Source organism: Sprattus sprattus (genome assembly GCF_963457725.1).
Source record: "Sprattus sprattus genome assembly, chromosome: 15".
NCBI lineage: Eukaryota > Metazoa > Chordata > Actinopteri > Clupeiformes > Clupeidae > Sprattus > Sprattus sprattus.
Window position 1 is genome coordinate 27522361 of NC_137913.1, and position 15994 is coordinate 27538354.

At 39.6% G+C, this 15994-nt stretch overlaps 2 protein-coding genes across 3 annotated transcripts; one reads left to right on the forward strand and one right to left on the reverse strand.

Moving 5' to 3' along the window:
- Window positions 1-315: 315 nt before the first annotated feature.
- On the forward strand, window positions 316-3051 carry tubb2b (tubulin, beta 2b). The gene is made up of 4 exons (XM_080852884.1): window positions 316-415; window positions 1405-1513; window positions 1619-1729; window positions 1830-3051. Exons 1-4 carry the CDS (start codon window positions 359-361, stop codon window positions 2891-2893), a joined length of 1341 nt encoding a protein of 446 aa, XP_080709010.1. The 5' UTR covers window positions 316-358; the 3' UTR covers window positions 2894-3051.
- Window positions 3052-3891: 840 nt separating this feature from the next.
- bcl2l16 (BCL2 like 16) lies at window positions 3892-6190 on the reverse strand. 2 transcript variants are annotated; one of them, XM_080853009.1, is made up of 3 exons: window positions 5788-6190; window positions 4932-5525; window positions 3892-4566 (listed from the first exon to the last, which is right to left on the reverse strand). In XM_080853009.1, exons 2-3 carry the CDS (start codon window positions 5409-5411, stop codon window positions 4435-4437), a joined length of 612 nt encoding a protein of 203 aa, XP_080709135.1. In that variant the 5' UTR covers window positions 5412-5525; window positions 5788-6190; the 3' UTR covers window positions 3892-4434. The 2 variants fall into 2 exon arrangements, with proteins under 2 accessions (XP_080709135.1, XP_080709136.1); XM_080853010.1 differs by having other exon boundaries at window positions 5684-5821.
- Between the last annotated feature and the right edge of the window lie 9804 nt (window positions 6191-15994).

Genomic DNA, 15994 nt, shown 5'->3' on the forward strand with positions numbered 1-15994 from the left:
CATGAACAATGAACATGTATTTTTGTATTATGTACGTTTCTTTGTCATAGTATGCAAGAAATTCAGCAAGGAAGTGGACTGCGCAGAAGTACAACGAGTAATGCGTCCGTTCGTTGGTCGTTTGAGTGACAGGTGTGCAGAGCCAATGCACTTGCTTTGACTATTTTTTAACGGGCCGCTGTGGTGCTGAAATCCGGGCTTTTTGCACATTAGCCAACAGAGAACGCACATCCAAGCGCGCGTCATAGCAGAGGCGGGTGTTTGGAAGTGTACTAATAGGAGAAGCCACAAGCCGCGCCTAAGACGAAGAAAGGAAAGACTTTTCAATTCATTGAAACGTTTCGTCACCTTACCAAAAATGAGGGAAATTGTGCATCTCCAGGCTGGCCAGTGTGGTAACCAGATTGGTGCCAAGGTTAGTATATTTATTATTTATTTATTGTTTTGTCTTTTTCTACAATGTGTAGTTTATGTCTTACTTTCGTGAGTTATATATATTTTTGTACAGGGTTGTTTCAGAATGCAGTGTATGTAAATAGTAATTTGTCTCTTAATCAGCAAATACGACCACACCATCAACCGCGTCATTTTTATTTGTGAATACCAACCGTACTGGATTATTTGTCCCATTCGTTTTACGGCTGAATTAATATCCACGGTTTAACTGTAAAGAGATTCGTGCTGATCTAAATCTGTAAATGGCTTTGCTGTCCAGAAGCATAGTTTATATAAAATAATCTTGAGATTTGTTTCATGAAGTACATACTGAAATATTCGTCTTTTCTTCGAACAAAGCCAGTGCAGTGTAGCAGAAGAGGAAGTCGAATCATTGACCCCATTTTAATTTTTACGTCTGGCATTCTAATCTTAATTGGCCTACTACGTCGTGAGAGTTAATTATGCGTTAAACATTCAATCAAAAAAGCGAAGCAACTAAAGTGTAACATTTTAGGAAAATGCGTTTTATGGCCAGGTCGATTGCTAGGTCTACAGTTGCCCGTACCGCTTCTTTGGCGGATATGGGCTGTGCCGGTTGGTGGTGACGTTGACATGCGATGAATTTTCAAAATGGTATAGCGCGTGGATTCTAGCCAACCAGTACGACTGCCGCGCGCGCCATTGCGGAAAGGGGTTGGTGTCGATTTCGCGCTCTCGCAACATACGTTAACCACCGACCAATGGTCTGCAGAAAGCTAGTGGTTTGAAAAACATGCATGGAATGTTTCATATACAGTTTCAAACGAATGCTACATTCTTAGCATACCTGTGGCCTAATAATAGTCTACCCTTCAGGTACTGTGGTACAACACCCTCCTTCTTTTTATAAAGTAATTCTTCATTGTGTCAAAAAATAAGAAAAAAAATGGCGTTTGTAAATAAACAAAAAAAAAATCTAATTTTCAGTTCTGGGAAGTCATCAGTGACGAGCATGGTATTGACCCAACTGGAACTTACCATGGCGACAGTGATCTTCAGCTGGACAGGATTAATGTCTATTACAATGAAGCATCGGGTAAGGAGGCATTTTTGATCTATTATTCACTAGTAAAGTGAGTAAGTTCTTCGTTAACAACTTGTGAACTTGAAACATACTTATCTATTTGTGATCCTGTTCCAGGTGGCAAATATGTGCCTCGTGCTGTGCTGGTGGACTTGGAACCTGGAACCATGGACTCCGTGAGGTCTGGACCTTTCGGACAAATCTTCAGACCCGATAACTTCGTGTTCGGTATGCCTTTCTCTCAAATTCCTATCTGCTAAAGCCTAAAATAAAAATTGCTATGCAATCAGTCCATCTGATTTTCTTTTTTTTTTCTTTTCATCTTTAGGTCAGAGTGGTGCAGGTAACAATTGGGCCAAGGGCCACTACACTGAAGGAGCTGAGCTGGTGGACTCAGTGCTGGATGTGGTCAGGAAGGAAGCTGAGAGCTGTGACTGTCTCCAGGGATTCCAGCTCACCCACTCCCTGGGTGGTGGTACTGGCTCAGGAATGGGCACCCTGCTCATCAGCAAGATTCGGGAAGAGTACCCAGACCGCATCATGAACACATTCAGCGTCGTGCCCTCACCTAAGGTGTCGGACACGGTCGTCGAGCCATACAATGCCACTTTGTCCGTGCACCAGCTTGTAGAGAACACAGACGAGACCTACTGCATTGACAACGAAGCCCTGTATGACATTTGCTTCCGCACCCTCAAGCTCACCACCCCCTCTTATGGAGACCTCAACCACCTGGTCTCTGCCACCATGAGTGGTGTGACCACTTGCCTCAGGTTCCCTGGCCAGCTGAACGCAGATCTGCGCAAGCTTGCTGTCAACATGGTACCATTCCCCCGTCTTCACTTCTTCATGCCCGGTTTTGCCCCCCTGACCAGCAGGGGGAGCCAGCAGTACCGCTCCCTCACTGTGCCAGAGCTGACTCAGCAGATGTTTGACGCCAAAAACATGATGGCTGCCTGTGACCCACGCCATGGCCGTTACCTCACTGTTGCTGCCATCTTCCGTGGCCGTATGTCCATGAAGGAGGTGGATGAGCAGATGCTCAATGTCCAGAACAAGAACAGCAGCTACTTCGTGGAATGGATCCCCAACAACGTCAAGACCGCCGTCTGTGACATTCCCCCACGTGGGCTCAAGATGGCTGCCACCTTCATTGGCAACAGCACCGCCATCCAGGAGCTCTTCAAGCGCATCTCAGAGCAGTTCACTGCCATGTTCCGCCGTAAGGCTTTCCTCCACTGGTATACCGGAGAGGGCATGGATGAGATGGAGTTCACTGAAGCCGAGAGCAACATGAACGACCTGGTGTCCGAGTACCAGCAGTACCAGGATGCCACTGCTGAGGAGGAGGGCGAGTTTGAGGAAGAGGAGGGTGAAGCCGAGCTGGCCTAAATGTTCTCTATAAATGTATTGTCCCCAGGCTGTACAATTTACTGACCTGTCAGTCCTTTCCAAGTTCCGAATCTTTTGTTATCTTTTTATTTGTCACCTGCTGTTGTCATTCCTTCCTGTCTGTACAGAAACTAAGTCATTAAAAACAAAAAACTTTTCTTACAAAGTGTGTTTGTCTCTAAGTATTACAGTTAACGTTACAGGGTACAGCATGTCCTAGTTGTTAAACATATTCAACCTTGTAATGCTCTAAAGGCAAGAACCTTGAAAGATGTAGGCTATAGACAGATCTTGTGGGCCAGACCTACATTGTCGGAACGAAATTGACATTCCATTCAATGTTGCTTCCATTAATGGAGAAAACCTATTGTTTATTATACACAACTCATTTATGTAGGTTAATCTGGTTAGCAATGCGGTTTCTGTTCGGCGTTGTCCTCGTGTGCCGACTAAGTTGACTTGCTTGGGAGTTCCTGTAATCCGATCCGAATCACATGATCATGTGGCAGGCTGGCTAGAAAAAAAACAAGTGATGTGGCAGAAAAGGAGGACATGTTGCCTGTCAGTTACTTTGTGGCGATGACTCGTTTCCTCTAATCGACTACATTATGACAACTAGGTCACCTCTTGAACCAAAGTGTGACCAATATATTCGCCCGCTATTGGTTGGATACTTTATTAAGAAGGCTACGTCCTAAACTGCGGTGATTATTTTTTACATGTAGCCTGTAGTTTCCGCCTCCAAGCCACATTCTCTTAGATAGCCAGCAGAGGCCGCTGGGTGACTACTAAAATTAAGCTACTGAGTACGAAACACTGGACAGGAGGGATCAGGTACGTGCACACCCCAGGTTGTGCTCAAGCACTCACCCTTATGCTCTCAATTGGATTTCTAATTCTGCAAGTCGCACGAGCTCCTAACCAATTATCCGACTTCGCATGCAATAGCAATTCGAGCGCCCTGTGGAGCAACGTCCACGTTCTCCGTCTGTCATGAATCACTATCAAAACATCTTTATTTAGCCTGCAATGGCCAAGTAGCTTGTTTTAGACAATAATTCACTTTAAAAAACAAGGTCATTTTTAAAAGTAGTAAGTACAGTAAGTAATGTGTGAACTTTTAACAAATAAATATGAAGTATTGTATTTGGTTATCAGAAACAGCCTGTATGCCACCCATTTCTTGTGAAGCTCTGATAGAACTGTACATATATGTTCTCACAGTCCATGCCCTGACAGCATGTCATACAAAATTTCAGCTTAATCCACACCTTCATTGATAGGTTATGGGTGAAAAAAGGCGTGCTAGGCTATAGTTAATATACCTACTCACAAGATGAAACAAACAGGCAAACCACTAGATTAACATGTTATGTAATGTTTATGTAGGCTACTGGAGAACCACATAAAATGGAGCTTAAGCCTGAACTGACTTTTAACTTTTTAAGAACAATTTTACACAAAGTATGATATTAGCAATTTCATCTTGCATGTAATTACAGTCTCTCTTTTTGTAATCCAGTGGATGGGGTGAGAAGAGTTCAACACATTCTTCTTTTCCACAGGAAGTAGGTTAGGATGCCTGTGGTTAACAGGAGTAAAGTCCAGTAGCATACTCTTTTCACCTGGCCCTCCAAGTTCTGTTTTACCCCAAAGCGAGATATAAAGCCAGACTGAAAGTAAAAAGAGGACATTTTAATATTCTGTTATACCACAGTTACACCACATATAACTTAGAAATGTCAGTGTGGTGTCTTTTTGGATTTCCCATGTGGAGATTGCTGCATATAACAGTTTACATGAAATTATTCTAATAATTAGTACATTTTCCAGTGACCAATGTTGCTGAATAAATCTCTTGTTTCTATAGTTCCTGAAATAGGTGACAAGACTGAACTGTGGTGTGGTATCCAAAGATGAGGGCTAGGCTAGTACAGATTAAACAAATGTAGCCATATCTTGCTTTAATTCTCTGTGCCCTCGCTCAATGTGGAAATGGAAATTTTTGAGCATTACAGATGTTGGAGAGGCCACTTACCCATCCCCCATGTGCCCTGAGCTCAGGGCATATCACCCTCTCCACATACGCTCCCACACACTCCTTCAGCTGGGGCACAACCCCGGCCATGCCTTTATCCCGGCAGTGCAGGGCCATCTGTCCGGCCAGCACATACACTGACAGCACAGCACTCCAGGCCATATCTCTGCGGCGGTCCCTGGGGACGCTGGAGCCAAAGTGCTCGTCCAAGATGGCCGTGAGCATGGGGCAGGCTGTGCCCTCCGTCACATCCTGGAAGACACGCGGCCAGCGGCGAAAGAAAATAGGGAAGCGGATGAGGAGCTCGTCACCGGCGTGCCGGAGTGCTGATGCTGCAGCACAGGGAGCGGGAGGGAGGTATGCGCTGGGAGGGCACAACACGTAATCGAGGTAGTCGTAAGCCATCAGATAGGCTTCCCTGACCAAAAGGTCTGAACTGTTCAGGCCCTGGCCCCCCGAGGGCTCATCTGATGGGTCCATGGCTTCACTGCTTCAATTCCGATTAATAAGGATGCATATCATTGTGTATAGAAGGTTCAGTAAATAAATAATATGCCCGGCCTCTTCAGTTCATTAAGAGAGGGACCCAGCACACTGAAACAACAACAAACAGTAATTGTGATGAATATTAAACATTATATAATGTTAATAACTATTATTATTATTATTACTATTATTATAATAGATAATTAATGTTTTTTTGTAATTATTGTTAAAACTGATCAATTTTCTTTACACATCTTTAATATTACCTAAGAGTATTGTCAGTAGCAAGTGAAATCCATACTCGGCTTTTCAGGAAACTTTGTAAACTCCACCACAACCAATTTAGAGCCGATTAAGTCTGGTGACTCACCACACTCCATGGGCAGAACCGTCATGACAAAAAGTAAACAAAAAGAAGAGCAGAGCACAGGTGGAGCATTGGAGTCTCTTACCCCCAAATGACTCGTTGGTCTCTCACTGATCTGTGGGTAACCACGCGTTGTTGTTCATGTGAACTTGCTCAGCACAAGCGGACTAAATTTAGCACGCTAGCTGGAAACTGACACTTGCCCCTAACTCATAGGCTTGCACTGCCCTCGCTGCGACGACTCGTATATCTTCAGTTAGCCCTGCCAGGCTAAATATAAACGCCAAAGTATGTTTTACATACTCTGTATCTTGTTAATTAACAACAAGCTAGTATAAAATGCGTAGCCAGAGCAAAGGTCATGTGCAAAGATCAACAGGTGAATACACAATAGCTGCCAACAGTGGTGCATCCGCATCTGTTTTCTTTCCACCTCCTGCCCTAGTCTACAGTATAAAAAGTAGTCTCCTGAAACTAACTTTTGACTTCCGCTCTTTGATTGACTGAGAACAGCGTTACGGCAGCCACAACAATCCTAACTAAGACATCCGCTTTTTGTCAATGGCGGCCAAAAAAATGTCAAAATATTAGCCTAAATATTATTAGGTCTAAAACTGTTACTACACGACGCTGGTTACAAACGGTGAGTGTTGAAAATAAACGTAGCTAAAAGGTCAATCATAATTTGCATGTCTGACTGTCTTATTTATGGCCACGTAGATTCTTTTTTACGACAGTAAAATAGGTCTACTTATTTAACTTTTATTTTAGTTATCTTTGCTTTGCTAAAGAAAAAGGAAGCCACTTGTTTTTTTATGTTATTTGAAATGTGATTATTTTTTAATTAGGTTATGTAAGTGCTGATCACCTGTAGCTCTCTCATTTTATATTATGCATAAAATGCAAGTTGCAATATTACAATATCGGTTCAAATACTCATAGATGTCGTGCATACAATAGGAGGCGGAATCATTATGGAAGTTACCACACCCTAAGGAGAGACTTCAGTTCCTTTTTTTTTTTAAATAAAAAATATTTGTAATTTCAGTGCTGATCATCCATGGCATTTTAGTCAGGAACTGAGCTTTGTACCTTCACATTATTCAACAAATACATGAAACAATCATTCAATTAATCATAAATGGGTTTCTGTAGGTTTTCACATAAAAGGAATTTGTCTAAGGTTGTGTGACACAATCAAGTTGAATAGTTGGCACACATGTAAACAGCTATAAAAAGCTATATTTTAAGGGGAAAAGATATATGCTGGGAGCATCAGATTCTAGTTTTAATCTCAGTTCCTACAATGAACCTACCCTACTGCACAAAGAAAATGTGTTAAATCAACACACCATGAAACAGACCCTCTTTATAAGCAGGCTCATACTGAGAATTATGTTATGGCAGTTGAATTGAATATATTACAATGTAACTGTGAAACGACACACACTGAATTACTCATGCAGCAACACGCAAATGTGGGTTTAACTTCAAAGAAAGTAAGATAAACAACTAATTTACATACTTCACATGTAATATGAAAAGTGAAAGTCCTCTCTATGGCAGAGGTGGTGAAGACACACAGACTCTGAAATCCACCTCTGCATTTAACCCACCCAGGGAAGTGACACACACACACAGTGAAGTGAGGTTACACACTAACCCGGAGCAGTGAGCTGCCTTTGGCGGCGCCCGGAGAGCAGTGGTCGGGGTTAGGTGCCTTGCTCAAGGGCACTTCACCCGTGGATGTGGGCATGGGAGAGCAGTGGTCAACCACTTCACCCGCCCACATTTTTCCTACTGGTTGGGGATCAAACCGGCCACCCTTCGGTTTCCGGCCTGAAACCCTAACCAGTAGGCCACGGCTTCCCCGTGGTTTATTATTATATGGCAACGACAGTACGGGGGTTATGATTGGCTAATGGGTGATCATGCCGCATATTGACCTCCTCGCCGGTCTGATACGGATCATTATTGCCCTCTGACATCATCTTCAAAATGAGCGATATTGATAGACATCAAAAGCCATGAGGAAATTCAGAAGCAGCGAAAATGTGATATTGAAAGTGATGATGAAGACTAGACTACTATAGTTTTAATCACTTGTGTTGTTACTTTACTTTAAATTTAAGCCATTTTAGCTGAGCCATGTTGTCTTTTTTCTATTTATCATTGTAACTTGAAATTAGCAAGTAATTGGTTGCAACAAACTGTGTCGTGGGAAGACTTGAAAGCTGAACAAAACAAAATGTTTTCTATTTACAATTACCATTTCTTTTCATTTAGAAAATGAAAGGAGCTAAAACTGCCATATAATAAACAACTTGCTAACCTTGACCGCTCAATCGATACGTTACAGCCTCAGTCATATTTCCCGGCATGACCTCACTCTCGGTTAGTAAGTAGTTAATACTTTTGACAAATCATATTTTCCCACCTTGGCAGGGGAAGCACTAATAGTATTAGTTATCCATATTTACTACATCTCTAATTCTAACCGTATACTCAACGAAATCGTAAAAATTACCCCTTGCCTTGCTTCAGTACGAAAAGAAGACTAATGAATGACAATACAGCATGACAATACAGTATATTGCAATACGGTTAATGTTAATTTAATTGTTCATATGCAGAACATACAGCCATAACTCTAATATTGGAAAAACTTGGAAAACACGTTTTCAAAATTGCGATGTAAGAAAATCATACGTCCCATACACAGACACACACAGCCACTTCCCTGTCTTACTACGCTGTGGCCCAAGAACTAGCATGGAAATCATATACTACCACCAAAAACACATTGGTTACTAGGGGTGGGAATCTCTGGGCACCTCACGATTCGATTCCGATTCAGAGGTCAACGATTCGATTTTAAATCGTTTATCGATTATCGATTTTAAATCGATTTTGTAATTAATTTTTTTTTACACATCCATTTTATGTTGAAATGCAAGCTGCATCGATTATTGCACTGCTCATAGAAAAGTCAAAATTGTGACAAGATAAAGCTTTTTCTCTAATAAAGCAAATAGAGAAGGTAATTCATCTGTTGATTTTCTTTAATTATCAAACACAAAGTAGGAAGTGATTTTAGACTCTGAGTTGCAAACTCAAATTATTCAATATTCGAAATGCATCGATAATCGTTTTATCGGTTTCAAATTGATTATCGATAATCAATCGATAATTGCATTTCAACATAAAATGGATGTGTAAAAAAAACGATTATCAATTCTAAACCGATAAAACGATTATCAATCCATTTCGACTTTTAAAACATTTGAGTTTGCTACTCAGAGTCTTTGCTACACTTCCTACTTTGTGTATGATAATTAAAGAAAATCAACAGATGAATTACCTTCTCTATTTGCTTTTTTTTTTTTTTATTACAAAATCGATTATGAACTTTTCTGAATCGAGAGAGAATCGTTTTAGAGAGAAGTTAAAAGTAAGTAGAGCATGAAGCAAAGGATGATGTATACACCAAGGGTAAATCAATGTGTCTCTGTACATTGACATATAAATACTTAAACCATTATCACTCTATAACAAACATGAAGTCATGTCAAGACTGTCCCTAGTGTTGTGACCTCCAGTCTGGCAAACGGAGCTCAAAACAAAAGTCAAGGTATGAGTATTAGTCTATTTTACAAGTTGCTCAAACCAGAGTCTTGAATCTAAATGTGAGCATTAGATATGTTAAACAGTTTGTACGAAGCTAAGTGGACACCAGCTTACCTCCTAGGCCCTGGGGTCAACACAAGCGATGTGTCCAAATGACAAACTGCCTAAGCGTGGAGCTCAGCCTCCCAGCTCCCAGGAAGTTAAAAATGGGAAAACCCCAGTAACAAACAAAATTAGAAAAGAGAGAAATCCACTTCTCAGTACTTCTCAACTTTCAACCAACCGGCCTACTGTTCTCACCATGCCAGATCATCCTTCATCAGCCCTGCTTTGAAAACAAGAAGCAAACTTGTGCCCCCTTGTGGATGAGGTGTGTTCATGAGTGCTGTCTACACACCATAGTGCAAACCGATTTTTGGCATTTCACCCACACACTTGTCATAGTAAATGTCTTTACGGGGATCCACAAAAGAATCCAAATACTTCTGAATTCCCATATCCCTAAGAATGATTCCCTCTGAATTACCTGTGATCTAATTTCTACTTCAAGGCACAGTGTGTAGTTTTTAGTGGCATCTATTAGTAGAAAATTGTACCCCTTCAATAATGGGGTCATATTTCATCATTGGAGGGTGTAGAACAAGATTCTAATATAAAAGTGGGAAATTGTCGTGGCAACCACAGCCTTTCAAATGCATGGACTATTTACCTATATAAGCTTAATTGAAATGCACTGATGCTACAAAAGTTGTTAGGCTGAGAGAGTTTTTACACACTTGACAAGGATACGACAATTCCAGACTTTTTTATTTCAGTATCATGTTCTACACAGGCATATTATTTATGATAACTTCCTGCAAAATACAGCTATAGTACAACTATGTTTGCTTGTACAAATATAAAACAATTATCAAATTTGTAGACTATTCTGGTGTCATGCGAGTGCTGAAATATACGTATATATAATTTTGTATGTACATGTAACCTCAAGTCAAGTTAAATTGATTTATCTCCCTCTGGAACGAAATACTGTTTTCTGATTGGCTAATGGGGTGTACAATAAGTTTGTATAGATGGACACCTTGGACGTAGTCCCAGTAGAAAAGTTAAATCACCGTTCCATATCAATGCTCTTGAATGGTTACCATTGACAACCAACGTAACGTTTGTTTTTTTGAAAAACAGCCTGTTCCAGGCACTACTTTCTCTAACGGGAGCACTAGGCTTCAAATTAAGAATTCATCAGGTTATTATTATGCATATTAAGTTTCCTAAAGATAAAGGAAATTCTAAATAATAATAATAACTAGAAAATGCATTTCCTGAAGGAAATACCAGTGCATGAAATGCAAAAGTTAGGAAAGGAAGAAGAAAAGAAAGAAGAGTGAAAGAAGGAAAGAAGAAAGGAAAGAAGAGTGGAAGAAGGAAAGAAGAAAGGATAGAAGAGTGAAGAAAGGAGAGAAGAGAGGATGAAGGAAAGAAGAGTGAAAGAAGGAAAGAAGAAAAGAAAGAAGAGTGAAGAAAGGAAAGAAGAGTGGAAGAAGAAAAGAAAGAAGAGTGAAGAAAGGAAAGAAGAGTGAAAGAAGGAAATAATAGTTGAAGAATGAAAGAAGAAAAGGAAAGAAGAGTGAAGGAAGGAAAGAAGAAAGGAGAGTGAAGAAAGGAAAGAAAAGTGAAAGAAGGAAAGAAGAGTGGAAGAAGGAAAGATGAGTGGAAGAAGGAAAGAAGAGTGAAAGAGAAAAAGAGAGTGAAAATATTGAAAAAAGGAGATACAAATGGAGTGAAGAAGAGAGATTGAGTGTGAGAGAAAGTAGACTGAGAGGGATAGAGAGAAAGATGGAGAGATGGAGAAAAAAAGGTAGAGAATGGAAGGTGTCTTAATGTTCCTAGTTACAGTTAAATTGAGAGGGACAGAGGAGAGGTTCCTTTGATTTGGCGCAGCTGTCAGTGAAGCACAGGTGCAAGCCAGTTTAAAGACCCTATTATGATGTCATAATGGCCCAATGTAAGTCAATGGGAAAATTTAGATTCGTTTTTATTTAATATCTTAAAAAGTATAAAGTTTAGAAAAGTGAAAAATACATAGCATAAGTGTCCTTTACAAGACCTACGCGACAAAGTTTGAATGAAGTTTCTACGTTAAGCGGTTTGGGCTGAATTAATCGCAGAAAAAGGTAACAAGAACTAGAAAATGCATTTCCTGAAGGAAATACCAGTGCATGAAATGCAAAAGTTAGGAAAGGAAGAAGAAAAGAAAGAAGAGTGAAAGAAGGAAAGAAGAAAGGAAAGAAGAGTGGAAGAAGGAAAGAAGAAAGGATAGAAGAGTGAAGAAAGGAGAGAAGAGAGGATGAAGGAAAGAAGAGTGAAAGAAGGAAAGAAGAAAAGAAAGAAGAGTGAAGAAATGAAAGAAGAGTGGAAGAAGAAAAGAAAGAAGAGTGAAGAAAGGAAAGAAGAGTGAAAGAAGGAAATAATAGTTGAAGAAGGAAAGAAGAGTGAAAGAAGGAAAGAAGAAAGGAGAGTGAAGAAAGGAAAGAAAAGTGAAAGAAGGAAAGAAGAGTGGAAGAAGGAAAGATGAGTGGAAGAAGGAAAGAAGAGTGAAAGAGAAAAAGAGAGTGAAAATATTGAAAAAAGGAGATAAAAATAGAGTGAAGAAGAGAGATTGAGTGTGAGAGAAAGTAGACTGAGAGGGATCGAGAGAAAGATGGAGAGATGGAGAGAAAAAAAGTAGAGAATGGAAGGTGTCTTAATGTTCCTAGTTACAGTTAAATTGAGAGGGACAGAGAAGAGGTTCCTTTGATTTGGTGCAGCTGTCAGTAAAGCACAGGTGCAAGCCAGTTTAAAGACCCTATTATGATGTCATAATGGCCCAATGTAGGTCAATGGGAAAATTTCGATTCGTTTTTATTTAATATCTTAAAAAGTATAAAGTTTAGAAAAGTGAAAAATACATAGCATAAGTGTCCTTTACAAGACCTACGCGACAAAGTTTGAATGAAGTTTCTACGTTAAGCGGTTCGGGCTGAATTAATCGCAGAAAAAGGTAACAAGAATAAGAAGAAGAAGAAGAAGAAGCCTAGGAATAACAATACAGGGCATTTCATGCAGTGTAATAAGAAGAAGAAGAAGAAGAAGAAGAAGAAGAAGAAGAAGAAGCCTAGGAATAACAATACAGGGCATTTCATGCACTGTAATAAAAACATTTTTGGATGTTGTAAACGGGAGATAAGCGGGATAACGGCCTTCGAGCTGTCCAGTTGCAAATCCGTCTCCGTCCCTGACTGCAATAGAACAGTTCTACAAAGATAATGGACTTGGCGGAGCAACACTTCGCGTCGTGGTGTTCTTTGCCCCGCAGCGTCCATTATCTTTGTAGAACTGGACAGCTCGTCGGCCGTTATCACTTACCTAAATTCGTGAGGTTAGTGACCTCACAAAGACAATACTTGCAAGAATAAATTTCTTAAACAGGTTCATGTTCGTGTAACGGTTCTATTGCAGTCAGGGACGGAGACGGATTTGCAGCTTTTCAACTTTATTCTGATGATAAACAAACAACGGATGACATACGACAGGCATATTTCTTCTGCCTGGCTATACACACATTATCACACAAAAGCAAACCAGTGCACAAACAAACAATTAAAACAACAATGCACGCATAACACACACATGTTGGCATTGGAGCAACATACCTGATGATAAACAAACAACGGATGACATACGAGTATCTGCACAAGTAAAACAAAATACAAAACACGTCAGGTTCAGTATGGCTATTAGTATACTATCCTATTAATATTTAGCTAGCTAACGGAACGTGAGTAGTGGGAAGTTCCCAGTGAACTAGCTTGCTAATCTCCGTGTGAACAATGAACCTCGTGTTCAAGAAATATTACACAATCAAACTTTCTGCCCATTAACAAACTTACTTTACAAACCATCACATTACATACTTATTATAGAAAATACAAATTACATGTCGAACTTCTCGACATTAATTACAGTGCATGAAATGCCCTGTATTGTTATTCCTAGGCTTCTTCTTCTTCTTCTTCTTCTTCTTCTTGTTACCTTTTTCTGCGATTAATTCAGCCCGGACCGCTTAACGTATAAACTTCATTCAAACTTTGTCGCGTAGGTATTGTAAAGGACACTTATGCTATGTATTTTTCACTTTTCTAAACTTTATACTTTTTAAGATATTAAATAAAAACGAATCGAAATTTTCCCATTGACTTACATTGGGCCATTATGACATCATAATAGGGTCTTTAAACTGGCTTGCACCTGTGCTTCACTGACAGCTGCGCCAAATCAAAGGAACTTCTTCTCTGTCCCTCTCAATTTAACTGTAGGAACATTAAGACACCTTGCATTCTCTACTTTTTTTCTCTACTTTTTTTCTCTCCATCTCTCCATCTTTCTCTCTATCCCTCTCAGTCTACTTTCTCTCACACTCAATCTCTCTTCTTCACTCCATTTTTATCTCCTTTTTTCAATATTTTCACTCTCTTTTTCTCTTTCACTCTTCTTTCCTTCTTCCACTCATCTTTCCTTCTTCCACTCTTCTTTCCTTCTTTCACTTTTCTTTCCTTTCTTCACTCTCCTTTTTTCACTCTTCTTTCCTTCTTCAACTATTATTTCCTTCTTTCACTCTTCTTTACTTTCTTCACTCTTCTTTATTTTCTTCTTCCACTCTTCTTTCCTTTCTTCACTCTTCTTTCCTTCATCCTCTCTTCTCTTCTTTCTTCACTCTTCTATCCTTTCTTCTTTCCTTCTTCCACTCTTCTTTCCTTTCTTCTTTCCTTCTTTCACTCTTCTTTCTTTTCTTCTTCCTTTCCTAACTTTTGCATTTCATGCACTGGTATTTCCTTCAGGAAATGCATTTTCTAGTTGCATCTAGCTATCTAAAAATGTACAAATTGTGATGGTCATTTTTCATTATGGACCTACCGCTGACAGGCATATTTCTTCTGTCTGATTATGACAACAACGACATATGAATATAATAACTTGCAGACCTGCAGTACGTCACATCCCCAAAGGTGGCTCCAAAACACCAACAGTAATAAAACATGCTTATTTATGGCGAAACTCACACTCTATTTACATTTAATCTATTTGCATTTATAACTCCGTTACATTCGCCCCATAGAGATAATAAGTTGTTCAGTGATGACGGTGTTTGGTGCTTACTCACTAAATGCTGAAACATCTTTGAGCAGTAAGTACTGTGACTGCAGACTGTCAGCCGCAAAGTGCAAACAGTCTGTACTGCTCAGCAGTCTTTTGGAGTTGTAATTATTGTCTTATGCTATTGGGAGTGAGAATCTGTTAGATGTAATGAGATCTGTGAAATTCAGTGTCAAGTACGAGAAACATGTGAAATATTGAAAAGATAAAATGTGAAATTAAACAGGTCATGTGACCTCATTGGTGGCATTGGCATGAAGGCCTAGTCCCACAAAAGTGTGCAAATGATGGACAATGATGTAATGAAATGTTTTTATCTTTATTTCTTTGTTTTTGTTCATATCTCAACCTGGACAACTTCATTGAGATGTGAGCCGGCGTCTCGCAAATATTGAAGGCACCACGAATTGCTGAAACATCAATAGATCTTCCGTAAGAGTGACACACTTTTTTAAGTTAAGGATGTAGGCTATGATTTTTGTTTTATGGTGAGATATTTCTTTAACAATTGTGAAATTGGTGTAGTTTGATGTACCACGCTAAAGCATAAATAAAGCTTGGGCTAACAGCATTTTTAGGTGCAATGTGTTAGGCATGTTTTAGAACATTAAATGTCAAAATGCTTTTCCACTATATGGATTAAAATTAAATAAAATAAGATAATTTTGTTCGTGGTATTAAACCGCAATATTTGGGGTTTTACTTTGAATTTTACCATCGCCCATCCAGAAATCGTGATCGGAAGCGACCTTCTGTGTTTAGGTTAGGTTTCGTACTGCTGTTTGACGTTCGACATAAATCATACATAAATAAGTGAATAAATCACGATTTATTTAGCCACAGACATGAGCCTATCATAACCTAACTGCTGTTGCTAAGTTAGTTTGCTCTGCTTACTTCACACTGCAAAACTTAATGATAGAGCAAACTCTTACCTGTTGTTTACTGAAAGTTATCCACGTATCACACAGTTAAACATGATAAACTGGATCAGAAAGAATAGCCAGAGTCGCTAGTGTAATTGACATAACACCAAATCCGACTTTTTTTTTTTAGAGCAGCAACCATCTATTTAATTTAGTATTGGCAAACTGAACCAATTTTGCAATGGTAGCAATATTTAGAACCCCTGGTGGAGCATTTTAAAACTATGCTTTCTAAAACTGATTGTTCAAATCCTTGATTGTGATTGGCTAAAAGCCGTTGTAAAATCCAGCATTACCTTACAATTTGTCCTCATAACATTCTATGATAACATTCCATATTACTGCGCAGTGAATGGCAAGGCAAGGCTGTGTATTCATTTTATACCCAGTGTTCCATCTGGCTGTTGCGTTGCTTCAAGGGTTGCGTGGCAACGATTTATTTAGTAACTATATTTTTTAGTGGC

Bases quoted from the DNA above. Each gene is read 5' to 3' on its own strand.
- tubb2b (XM_080852884.1), top strand. From the start codon at position 359: ATGAGGGAAATTGTGCATCTCCAGGCTGGCCAGTGTGGTAACCAGATT. The intron at 416-1,404 runs GTTAGTATATTT...TCTAATTTTCAG, and splicing joins GTAACCAGATTGGTGCCAAG to TTCTGGGAAGTCATCAGTGA. The intron at 1,514-1,618 runs GTAAGGAGGCAT...ATCCTGTTCCAG, and splicing joins CTATTACAATGAAGCATCGG to GTGGCAAATATGTGCCTCGT.
- bcl2l16 (XM_080853009.1), bottom strand. From the start codon at position 5,411: ATGGACCCATCAGATGAGCCCTCGGGGGGCCAGGGCCTGAACAGTTCA. The intron at 4,567-4,931 runs GTAAGTGGCCTC...TTTTACTTTCAG, and splicing joins TCAGGGCACATGGGGGATGG to TCTGGCTTTATATCTCGCTT.